The sequence below is a fragment of the Aythya ferina genome (assembly GCF_964211825.1).
Source record: "Aythya ferina genome assembly, chromosome: 8".
NCBI lineage: Eukaryota > Metazoa > Chordata > Aves > Anseriformes > Anatidae > Aythya > Aythya ferina.
In genome coordinates, this window is record NC_140304.1 from 21,494,746 (window position 1) to 21,507,370 (window position 12,625).

At 34.6% G+C, this 12,625-nt stretch overlaps 1 protein-coding gene across 12 annotated transcripts in view; it reads left to right on the forward strand.

Moving 5' to 3' along the window:
• The window catches only part of USP33 (ubiquitin specific peptidase 33), a 36,537-nt gene that overhangs the window by 16,170 nt on the left and 7,742 nt on the right, over window positions 1–12,625 (forward strand). For 8 of the 12 annotated variants that reach the window (XM_084528284.1, XM_084528277.1, XM_084528274.1 and 5 more), the window contains 10 exons: window positions 530–608; window positions 2,497–2,917; window positions 3,341–3,481; window positions 5,044–5,156; window positions 6,762–6,933; window positions 7,035–7,139; window positions 7,720–7,753; window positions 8,599–8,644; window positions 9,397–9,577; window positions 10,856–10,982. In XM_084528284.1, the coding sequence (XP_084384410.1) occupies window positions 530–608; window positions 2,497–2,917; window positions 3,341–3,481; window positions 5,044–5,156; window positions 6,762–6,933; window positions 7,035–7,139; window positions 7,720–7,753; window positions 8,599–8,644; window positions 9,397–9,577; window positions 10,856–10,982 (1,419 nt within the window). Of the gene's footprint in view, window positions 1–529; window positions 609–2,496; window positions 2,918–3,340; window positions 3,482–5,043; window positions 5,157–6,761; window positions 6,935–7,034; window positions 7,140–7,719; window positions 7,754–8,598; window positions 8,645–9,396; window positions 9,578–10,855; window positions 10,983–12,625 lie in introns of all 12 variants that reach the window. The other 4 variants (XM_084528285.1, XM_084528275.1, XM_084528281.1 and 1 more) reach the window with 2 other exon arrangements.

Sequence of the window (12,625 nt, forward strand, 5' to 3'; positions counted from 1 at the left end):
ATCTGGCAAGAAAGTTGATAAACACTGTAGAAAGTAGCATTGAGCTTTTAAAAGTAAGTTTGTATCTGTCAGAAATACATCTAGAATGTTTCATGTAGTTGTTTCAAAACATCTAGAATGTCCTTTATCCCGTATCTTGAATCTACATCAATGATTTTTCAGTTGCTTTTATTTCCTGCCATAGAATTTCTATCTCTAAGATAATATTTCAAGATATACATAAACTGTTAAAGAAATAGTAACCATGCATAGTACCAGGAATATGTCTGATTCATCATCTGATTATATATAGTACACTAGAAATATAGTGTACAAGGTCTGATATAGTCTTTATTTCTGTCAGATCACATTTTGTTTTGGATAGGTAAATGAATACCAGCATATCTTTGCTTAATATTAATATTATTGGTTAGATGTGTTGTAGGTCAGTTGCAGGTAAAGTTATGATTCCAGTAAATAGGGAAAATTTCACTTAAATGCATACTGTTTTATTTAACATGTTTTATGTATTTGAAACTTTTTTTTTTAGGCCAGGTTCTGTTGTTCCAACTGGTTTATTTCAAGGAATTAAAAGTGTTAATCCAACTTTTCGAGGCTACTCTCAACAGGTAAAACTTCCTCACGTGTTTTAAATCTGCCAAAGCCATAAGGTTATATTTTTTGAATTGAGAGTTTAAAATATCATACTTCCTATATTATTTAAAGCAAATTAAAAACAAACTTTCATTTATATGCTTCAAATATCAGTAATCTGAAACAGAAACATCAACATTTAAGTCAGCTTTTAAGTTTGTATTGAATTATTTAAAGGCTCTTGAATTTTGAGAATAAATTCTTTTTTTCAGTGTTCAAAAATGATTAATGTGCACGTTACTTTTTTTTTTTTTTTTTTTTTTTTTAAAGTTCACAGTCTTTGTGAACTTAAATTACCAATTTTCATTTGGTAGCCTTAAAAAACACGGTTATTTCATAAGCATCGTTGTGGGAACTGTGTGTTGGTAACCTCTTAAGTAGTCACGTATTATTATGTAGTAAAAGCATTTTTCAGATGATTGTCCAGACAGTTTCATGCTGCACTGATACAGTTTGCAGTACTTTAATCCAAAAGCTTTTAATAGAGGAGAAACGTAACCCCTGTAATTAGAAAAGCCTGCTAAAAATATTCATTGGATTTCAGGAGCCTGCTCTTACTCAAAGGAATTTTGCTTTACTGTGTTTGATATTTGTGGAACAGAGGTTTAAAACGCATTCTGATGTTCAACTGCTGCACGTGGCTTTAAAGTAAATGTTTAAAGAGTAATCTCTTAGTTAAAATGTTTTTAAATTTATTAAGAGTTGCATGAATTTCTGGAAAGGTAGAAAATCATCAGTCCTGATAACTTAAAGGGATCTATATGGAAGCTTGGTTCTTGCAGCTTTGAACACTGAGGAGAATATCTTTCCATGCATAGTAACACTTAATGAGACATTTCTAGGTTCTGTGTCGCTCATGCTGTAGTTTTATTTTTAGTAGGTTTCATGGCAACAATTAAAACAAGGCAGGTCTTACATGACCAGCACTATCCTGTTGCACAGCCTCACAAGTTGGACAGCCACATCCAATCTTCTGGAGGGAAGAAGGAATTATTTTGCTAAAGGAAAAATGTGTATCATTTAATCTGTATCTAAAGCTTTTAGTCTCCTTTTCTAATAGAAAGGATTACCAGAAGTAGGTATACTAGGTTTTTCTTCATTACCCAAAATCAAATCTAACAGCTGTAATTTTTAAAAACTAACAAAATATGCTTTATACCAAAACTCTGTGAAAAGAATGTTTTCTGGTCCATGCACTAAGCCGGTGCATGGATTTTAATATTGGGTGGCTTTTAAAATAATATTTCTAAATGTGGTCTAGACTTGTGGTAATATTTGACAGCTTCATGTGGAAACACTGATAGTTTTTGACTTTCCAGACTTGAGAATTAAAATTAGTATCTTGTTGACGGTTTGATGCAATTGGAAAGATGTGCTATAGACCATAATACATTTTAATAAAGTACTTCTGTGCCCAATAAAAGTAAAGCTCTAATTGCTTTACTGAAGGTGCTGCATAAGGTTTTAAAAAACTGTCCTAAAATGTTGCATTGCCAGTAAAGCTGGAGGCTGACCACACTGCTGGTAGTTGAGTTACATTCATCATATATGCAATCCACAATCCAATATTTTTGTTAAAGTTGTTGAAATAAGTTTTCTGGGAATTGAAGCGTTTTGAAGGCATTTACTTGTATGATAAGATTCCTTGTGATGTGCAAGAAATGGATGCAAGAAACAAATATGTGATCTGGAAATCAAATTTCTTTTGGACTTTAGACCTAGATAGAGGAATTTACTTTATTATTTTTTTTTTTTTTAGGCCAGCTTTCAGTTATGTTCTAGTTATCATATCCTGTCCTGATACAACTTTAATATTTTCTAAACATAATGGAATAATATTGTAAACCTTGTTTAAAATCCTAGGATGCACAAGAATTTTTGCGTTGTCTGATGGATTTGCTTCATGAAGAACTTAAAGAACCTGTTGTAGAATTGGAAGATGCACAGCCTATGAGTGTTGAAGAGAGTATGGAAGTAGACAACAGCCAGTCAGATGTAGCCTTTCAGTCTTGTGAATCCTGTGGTAATCCTGATAAAACAGAAAACGAGGCTATTTTCAAACCTGTTCTAGAGGATCCTGCAGAGACAACCATGTTAATACAGGATGATGAGAACAACTCAATCACATCCAAAGACTGGCAGAAAGAAAAAATACCAAGCAACAAGCTTAACCGAGCAAGTTCTATGGAAGACTTGGAAAAAGACATAAACACTGCTTCAGAAACAACTGAATTCTTAAATAATCCAGGAACTGTCAAAGTACAGATACATAGCAGATTCTCAGGTAATACGGTACTAATGTGCAATTGATATACTCAGATGCTTAGGTGAAATACTGGTGCAGATGGAAATGAGTTGTAGAACACAATAGGGAGGTATAGGTCAAGCAGGGTGACTGGATCTATTTGTAAACATTGCGCTTTCTTAATTTATTTTTTTTTCAGTTTAAGTGCTCTGAATCCAGTATGAATTCCCCTGGAAAGCTAAAAATATGTACTTGGTAAGGTTTTAGAACAAAAGAGTGGATTTTTTTTTTTTTGGTTTTGCTTTTAACTTAAAAAACGCTTGAATTAAAATCATCTTTCATTCCTAAATGTCCAGTGACTTGACAGTATAGTTAGATAAATTACATACCCATTGTGTCAGTTCATTCTGCAGTAACTTTTTTTTGCCAGAATTTGTGAAATAATGCAAATCTTAATTGCAGAGTACATCAATGATGTCCACATGAATGATGTATCTGGAGTCCAAACCCCATCATCAAATGAAGGGATGAACACCCGCTTATCGAACATTCCTCCAAAATTATGCTCGTCATGCGCTTCATTGACACCAGTCCACAAAAAAGGTCTGTGTCCTCTTTTTTTTTTTCCTCCCTCCTGGCACTGAATTTGTCCATTTTACAGTTTTCATTTTGCTGTCTCTTGTACCTTTACAGCTGACTTCCAGACTTGGACGATTTACTCGGATTTCACACTAGCATAGCAATGCATTGTTGTTGTTTGTAGAGGTAGTGGGGTTGTATTTTTTCTCCTTTCCGTAGTGGAGAGAGGAAGTGTTATATAAGCTTGACATATAATAAGACTCCTTTTACTTCTGTAAAATTTTGATATTTTCTTTATTTGGAAGCACTAATGATAATTGTCTCTGCTTTGGGATGATGGAATAATAATGCTTCTAGACAAGTTTATCAATTGCAGTGGTTTGGAGAGAGCAAAGTATAGGAGATGTCAATATCCGCAGAAGGAAATAAAAACTAATACTTTTCAGAGAAGATGCAGTGGTTCTTCAGAAGTTTCATTAGTTCAACCTTTTTCTAAGACTTAAGGATCCATATGTACACATACTTGTACATGTTGCTTTCCAGTTGCTACTGTTTCTGTAGTGTAGCGTATTTGTTTTGGCAGCATTAGTGCAGCTCTAGAACACAAGGCACAGCATATGAATTTTTGGCTTTATTCATCTAACAGTAGAGCATTTTAATAAAAGTTCAAGTTCTGAAACATTTTTTAAGGTTAACGTTAAAAAGCAAGCAAACAACAACTTCAATAGTGTGATCCTCTTTCATTCAACCAACTGTCCAGGATAAATCCTGAAAGTGTTCTCTTTTATCCTTTTAATGTTTTAGCATTGATGTTGAATGATCATAATTTGGTGGATTTGAATGGATTCCCATCACCTCCATGGTCCATTTGTTCAGCAGTTATGAGACTGCCTCTATAGCACTGTCTCCAGTTTTGGTTTCCCTAGGTTCTGGGTGATACTAAGTGGAGGAAGGCTTTGATGCGGAAGGCCGAGAGCTCGGGGTTTGTTCATCCTGGAGAAGGAAAGGCTAAAGTGGAGCTGCTGTTGTCATTGGCATTTAATAGGGTGGTTGTAGAGAAGGTAGAGACAGACTGCTCTTGAGGCTGTGCAGCAAATGGAAATGGATGCAAGTTGCAGAAAGGAATTGAGTATTGAGGGAAATTCTGTATTGAGGTTCTACATGTATGCAGTAGAACTGGCTATGTGAGTAATGGAGAAGCCATTTTACTATGAAGGTGGTGAGGCACTGGAGCAGGTTGCCCAGAGAAGTTGTGGATGCCCTATCCCTGGAGGTGTTGAAGGCCAGGTTGGAATGGGCTATGAGCAACCATGGCAGGAGGGTTGAAACAAGATGGTGTTTGACGTTCCTTTCAGTCCAAACCATTTTATGATTCTTAGCGCTTGAGTAATTTACAAGGATTGCCTGGTAGAAGCAGTAATCTGTTCCTGTGAATAATAATAAATATTTAGTAAACAGAAATGGGGCCCTGGCCCATAATCTACTCCTAACTATGTTATCTCTAATTGTATTATTCAAAGTCAAAGGAAAGCAGAATCCACTGTATCTTACATTAATTTCAGCATTGTATGTCTGTCCTCTTACAGTTTCAACTGTGTCATCACCAAAAAGGAAGAAGCGCAAGAAGTACAGGAGTGTTATCTCTGATATATTCGATGGGACTATAATAAGCTCAGTACAGTGTTTGACTTGTGATAGGGTAAGTAAGGAGGGGAAGTTCTATTCTTTAATTTTTTTTCCAGTACAAATAGCTATAGCTTTATAGACATAGTCGTTTTGTAGTAATTTTATTCTCTTTAGGCTGACTTTGTCAGAAGGGAAGGCTGTTCCATTCTTATTTTCTTAAATCCTATTGGCTTCTACTACCAGCACCTTGTGTTTAGTCTAACATTCTTTCACTGAGCTGGAAACTTCCTCAGAGCTAAAAATAATACTTTGAGAATTGGTTTACAACAAGGATGGAGGAAGAAATCTGAGCAACTTAATTTAGGTTGATTAGTTTCTGGAATGTTCTCTATATCTTAATGCATACCTGCTATTGTGGTAAGTTCACAAGTACAAAATGTTACGTAGAAAAGTAAAAGACAGTAGTCCAATCATACTGCTTTAACTGTCCCATCTGGTAGATTGAGCTTAAGAAAATTGATGTCTGACAAAATCCACAAAAAGATATTTACAAGTGATCTAAATCGCTTACTGCTTTCTGAAGTTGTCTTCTACTGCAAGATGTATATTATAAGAACATTGGCTCATAAAATTATTTGGAAGAGCAGAAAAAAAAATATTTATATATTAGTAGTGGTCTACTCTACATATATATATATATATATATATATATACACATACATATTATATAATGTTAACATATATATATATATGTTAACATGAAAAAGCAAGGAAACAACAACTTCTATACACATATACGTGTGTGTGTGTGTATATATATATGTATGTATGTATGTATATGTAGAGTAGACCACTTTAGTTTCAAAGCAGTAGTACCAAATATTGGGTATCCAAACCTGTGCACTGAGACAAGTTTCCTGGGCACTAGAACCAGGCTCCTCAGTGCGGTGGGCAGTGGTCACAGCTCTAAGCCTGACAGAGCTTAAGAAACATTTGGACAGTGCTCTCAGAAATGTGGTTTCATTTTTTTGGGGTGGTCCATGTAAACTGAGTTGCTATTGTGGTTCCCATCTAACTCGAGATATCTGATGATTCTATGAACATTTGGTTTAAACCTCACTCTGGTGTAACTGAATGTCCTTACAGCTTCCCTTGTTTTAGTTCTAATAATACCAAGACTCTGGGGTGATCTGGTGAGCAAATTCGACATGAACTGCATATATTTTTAACGCTTTCTTGGTATTTTAACTCTGTGACTATGTGATCGCTAAATCCAAAATCGGGGAAAGAAAATGCACATCTGTGTCTCTTCTGCAGGAGGTCTAGTTACACCAGGTCAAGTTAATGTCAAAATAAAATACTGTCTAAACAATGAGCTGAAGCTTTCTGAAACTCACTTGCTTGAATAATAGAAGCCTGAGACAAAATATTAGGGCTTTTTTAAAATTTATTTTTAGGAAGAATAAGAATTGCTGGGAAAAAAAATAAAAGTTACAGTTATAACTGTGCAATTTCACTCTGAAATGTTATTTTTCTTCCTATTTTTTAACGAACTTGTCATTTACTTGCTATCTAGTGTGACCAGTGACTGTACAATGACTTAGTAACATTTACATAATTAAATCACTGTTTCTCTTTATGCTTAACTTTTTTTTTCCCCATTTGTTTTCTCCTTCAGTTGTCTGTAACCCTGGAGACCTTTCAGGATCTGTCCTTACCAATCCCAGGTAAGGAAGATCTTGCTAAACTCCATTCTGCAAGTCATCAGACATCTCTAGTCAAGGCAGGGTCATGTGGAGAAGCATATGCCCCCCAGGGATGGATAGCTTTTTTTATGGAATATTTCAAAAGGTAAATGATACTTACCTTGTTTTATTACTTATTTATTTTGAAATTCCAGTTTCTGCTCTTCTGGCAGAACATTTGTTGGTTTTCTTTCTTTTCTGTCAATGATGTTTCAGGTTTGTTGTCTCATGTGTTCCTAGCTGGTTTTGGGGTCCAGTTGTAACCTTACAAGATTGTCTTGCTGCCTTTTTCGCCAGAGATGAGCTCAAGGGTAAGAGGTTAATTACATGAACATGCTGCTTTTTTCTCCTATTATGATAAAAATATTAGCATATTCTTTGCTTTTTATTCTTTGCAATTAAGTGGAAGCCACCTTTTAGCCTATAATACAGTCATTCCTTGCTCTTATGGGATCATTCATTTCAAAAAGGTAAGCTTCTTGTTCAACTGAATGTTTTGCCCAGAATTGCCTGTGAAAGCTGATTTTAGAAATATCAAGTGAATCTTAATTTGGTGTAACAAAATGGTATCAACTAAAGGTTTACACAATTTTCAAAAATTACTGTTTAATAGCCATTCTCAAAACCTAAATTTTGACATGGTAAATTATTTTGCTTTTAAATTCTGTCGCATCATCTCTTCAGACTATTCTGTGCTTCTTAGTTTCATGCTTTTAATTATAAAGAACTTCTCAATTTAATTGCTATGCCAATACTCTTACTGCAGATAAGCATTAAATGCAACGTAAAGACAAATTCTCCTGAAACTTTTATGTATCCAGTGTTTCAGCTTGAAGGATAATCATTTGGATTTAGAGAATAATGGCTCTTTTTTTCTCTCAATATTTGCAGGTGACAACATGTACAGCTGTGGAAGGTGTAAAAAGTAAGCTAGCTTTTATCTGTTTGTTTTATCTTGTTTCGAGTCCTTTAATGTTTCTGTTAGTCAAGAGACATTTATTTCCTTTGGATACTTCACAGTACTTTTAATCTATTTATACCAACTTGTGCTGCAGCTGCCAGAAATTCAGTATTACGAAGATGCAGGAGCCAGGAAGCACCGATTCACTGTACCATATTGCAAAACAAATCTGATACATACTTTTTCATGTTCCTTAAAATTCTGGAGTGTTTTGTTCTTTCGATTGAATGGTAAAATAAAAGCTTTTATCTGTCTATTACGGTCAACCTAGCATTGAGATGCAGTAGGTCACTTCAGTGTGTGGAGAACTAAATCTATATAGATTTACACAAGCATGCATGTGTGTTAAATACTAAAGAACCAAGAAACACAAATAGTCTGAAGACTGCTCAAAGCCCTGTATGGAGAAGGAGCATTATTCTTTGCTATATTGCTGGCATCTGCTGTGTATAACTTCTTAAAAATAAACTTAGCTGGTTTCATTTTTTTTCCTTTTCCTTTTGCTGAATAGTCAGTTTAAAGTTCTTTATGCTAAGAGAAACTCTTAGCTGGAAATTGTTTGTCTGTAATTGCCGCTTTGAATTTTTCAGCAGTACAGATTTTTTTCTTACGAAGCATTATTGTGTGTATCATTTTGGCTGTTCCATGTCTAGTTATTTTTGTGTTAAGTAATGTTCACTTCGTATCTTCACTTATTTTGTGTTTACTTAAATTCAATTTAGACTTCTGTTATTCAGTGTAGACTTTCATAGCACAATAAATTGAAACCTTTTCAGAACTAATTGTGGATTATTCCTTTCTTTGCTTAGGTTAAGAAATGGAGTGAAATTCTGCAAAGTGCAAAAATTTCCTGAGGTACTGTTACTACATGCACTTAAAAGCACTTTTTCTGCATGATTAGGAATGTGGTAAGGCTTAAGAGTTGCATGTAGTAAGCTGTGTTTATAATGTTACATTTTGAAAGCCTATATTGGCATTTGTTTTAAGAATGTGAGCAATATTTGACTGTTCACCTTGTAGAAAGCGAACCTGGTTCATAAAATGTAAAGTTAGAAGAATTTTTTTTCCTCTTGTTATTGTCATCCTGTAGAACTTAATTATGCTGTAAATCAAAACTAAATAGCACAGCCAGACTGGAAATCTTTCCAATAAATTATGCTTGTAACTTTACATTTTAAAAGTAATCCAATTTTATACTTCAAAACATGAGTTGATGGCTGCAATAACCAGGAAGAATTAATGTCCCTTGTGACAAGGTGGTGCACTATGCTCATTAAGAAAAAGAAAAGGTATGTCTCATTGCTGCATCAGTGTTAGTAACAGTTCAGGACTGTCCTTTTGTACTGTCAGTAAAGTAAGTCTTTGATCACACAAAAAAAAAATAATCACAAATTCGTTTGAAACTCCTTGAGCCTCAATTGATTTGAGAAAAAAAAAAAAAAAAAAAATCTGTGCAACACAGAGCTTGTGATTGCTTTCCTCAGGCCGTAGGGAAAAGTGATCCTTTTGAGGTGACAGAAGATGGCATAGTATAGTATAATTATTAAATATCAAATAGTAACATATATATATTTCTTCTTGAACAATTATGTTGATCCTTCTTACAGATACTGTGCATTCATCTGAAAAGATTTAGACACGAACTTATGTTTTCCACAAAAATTGGGACCCATGTGTCCTTTCCATTGGAAGGCCTTGATCTTCAGCCTTTCCTTGCAAAGGACAGTCCAGCTCAAATAGTGACTTACGATCTCCTATCTGTCATCTGCCATCATGGAACTGCCAGCAGTAAGTATGCGGTTAATTGCTTTGCATTTGCAGTTAATATTCACATCAGCACTTCTGTTTAAAAATAATATTGATGTACTGAAGAGTAAATAGATGAGTGGTTAATTTTAACATGGAAGTTAAATTCTGTGACTTCTACTATATAAACAATAAGATGGCTTGCTCTTAGCAATTACACATCTTTGAAATTGTATGGTGCTCCTAAATAAAATTGTACATGGAGGGGGAAAAAAAGATTCTGGAATAGTAAGTACATACTATGTGCACTACTGAAAATGAGACTTGTAAATGTACAAATAATGTTACATCTCAGCATGTAACTAGTTAGCTTATGCATAACTATTGTTTGTCTAGAGTTTTGATGCTTTTTATATCTTTATTTTTCTTGGAAAGAATTCACAGAGCACCATGAAGATGTTAGTAATCTTTCTGTAAAGACATTTGCCCGAATGATCACTACCAGTTAATCCCACAATAGGGAATGGATAGTGATGACTAGCTGAATAAACTTCTTAGTGCTATCTGTTGGGTTTGTTTCTGCTCCAGTGTTTTCAGCATTTGTAAGATTTAGAAACTAGGAGAAAGAAAAGTTTGAAGCCAGAAGCCTGAAACTTCATAGTTTATTTTTTAAGTTACATAACTGCTTCTATTCTCCAGACTAGAGGTAGACATTGTTTAGATAAAGTTGCTTTGCCACCATTTTTTCCTGGATGCTGTTTCATTTTCCATTTCATGCTTGGTGAATGATACTTCTGTTAATGAATCTAGTTGTTATTTGATTATTCAATTGTTGTCACTTATATATGTATTTAAAAGTAGTAGTATTTTAAAATATATTATGAATAGTATTCAAAACAGAGTATGGTCTTGATATCATGTAGCTGTTAAATATCTGTGCTAATTTCTACCAAAAAAAATTTGAAACTTGAATTCATCAGAGAAACTGATTTCTGCAAACAGTTCAGATAGCCTGTTTCTGATTTGAATTTTGTGGTTCATGAATGTGTTACACAAGTGGCTTGAAGAATTCAAGAGTTTAAGAGCTGCTTGAATATGCTGAAAATGGTGTCTGACTTTCCACTGGCTGTTAGAAATGCAGGAAGAAAAAAGGCTGATTGTGAATTTGAGAGAAGTTAATATCCATGTCCTGTCTTGCTAACAAATTAATGTTTCTCCCACTTAAAATATTTGCTTTTTGGACTTACTCTGCCATATGTGAAAAAGTAGTAAAATGAGCACTTTTGCATGCTTTTAAATAACTTTGTTGTAACACTCCAGGTGGACATTATATAGCTTATTGTCGAAACAATTTAAATAATTTGTGGTATGAATTTGATGACCAGAGTGTCACAGAAGTATCAGAATCCACAGTACAAAATGCAGAAGCCTATGTTCTCTTCTACAGGTAAGAAATTACAAGTATAATGATACAAATATTAGTCACCTTTTAAGCAATTGGGCAGTTTCATTCAGCTTTCAGAAATTAGCTGCTCTGGGGGAAGAATTTGACCAACCACAAAAGCCTATTTTGGAGAGAGACTTAGTTCTTCAGTTAAGTCCTTACCGCTTGCTTTGTCACTGCTAAAACATATATGGAACTTGAAATGAAAACTAAACCTGCATAAGTAAAAAGCAGTAAGATGACTAACAAGAGAACTTGAGGTAATGCACTACCAGTTCTAACAGTTGCCTAGTTTTCAATTAGAGGAAAAGAATTCTGCACAAGGGGAGATTTTGTATACAGACTCTAATTGTTAAAGCTCTAAAGGGAATTATGGAAACTCTTTAGCAGATGGGATGTGGAACAACAGGAGTTTCACTGTGTTGTAATTTAATTTCAGGGAATTTATAGGCTGGTATTCTCCTGAAAGTCAAAATGAAAGTCAAGAAGTCATGTTATTATCATCTTCAGTCTAAGGAATTTTTGTACTTGAGTTAATAAAAGCAGCTTGACTCAATTTTCAAATTCTGAGTTTCTGGTATCAACATCAAGTTTCCACTAAAAGTTGTTGACTTCAAAATAGCTCATGTCAGGGTTGCACGAGAAATAGGATGTATTCTGATGATTTTTTAGCTTTCATTAGGATCACTTATATTTGTCACCACCTGAGCTAAGCTTGTGAGTCTGACTCGGTACATTTTTAAAAGGAATGTGGAAGTCATGCTGTAGTGTAAGAACACTGTACCTGATTGTGGGCAAACGTATTAATGAAAGAACAGTGTTCGTTAAGTTTGATTTTAAACAAGAATATACCCACAAAACACTTCCAAACACTGATGTTCTTTTAGCAGTTTCCTAAAAAGGTTGGTGGAGATACTTATGCATTTTTTGAATTACAGCTGGAAAATGAATTTACCTGCACGAATTTCATTTTCAGAATTTTACCTTTTTGTTAAATAATTTTGATTTGAATTTTAACATGTAACTTATTTTAAACTGGTTCAGAGCATTTGGCTTTCCTTCTCTTTTATTGTTTTGCTATATTGTAAGCAGTCTTTGCTATAGCCATTAGGTTTACCTAAAGGTTTTCTACCAGGTATTTGAGTCACTGTTGACTCCAAATATTAACTGAGGTAGCCTAGCTGCTGCTGTGAGATGCTGAGTCAAGTTTCATGTCAGGGCATTGGAGGACGGGATGAACGGACAAATGGTTCAAACCTGCCTTTGGAGAAGAGAGATTCTATCCGATCTAAATAAAGAGAACAGAGGGACTTCCATTTAGACAACAGCAACAGTTTCAGCAAGAAAAATAGGGGAATTACAGAATCTATTGTTCAACCTTAATTCTGAAGCTGCATAAGGAACATCTGTCCAGGAGGACAGCTTGGGAAGCTTTAGCTCAAAAAATCATAGAGAAAATGGGCAGATGGACAGAGCCTTATCTCCTTCTCCTGCATTAGGATACTCCCCTGGATCATAGTGTACTTTCTCTGTTGTAGTCCAACAATTCGTTTTCTCAGGATGGCAAGGTGAATGGGAACTGTTAGGGTCTTTTAGTTGTTGAAATAAGCAGACAAGTGTTTTCTTCTAAGCGTGATTACACCTGT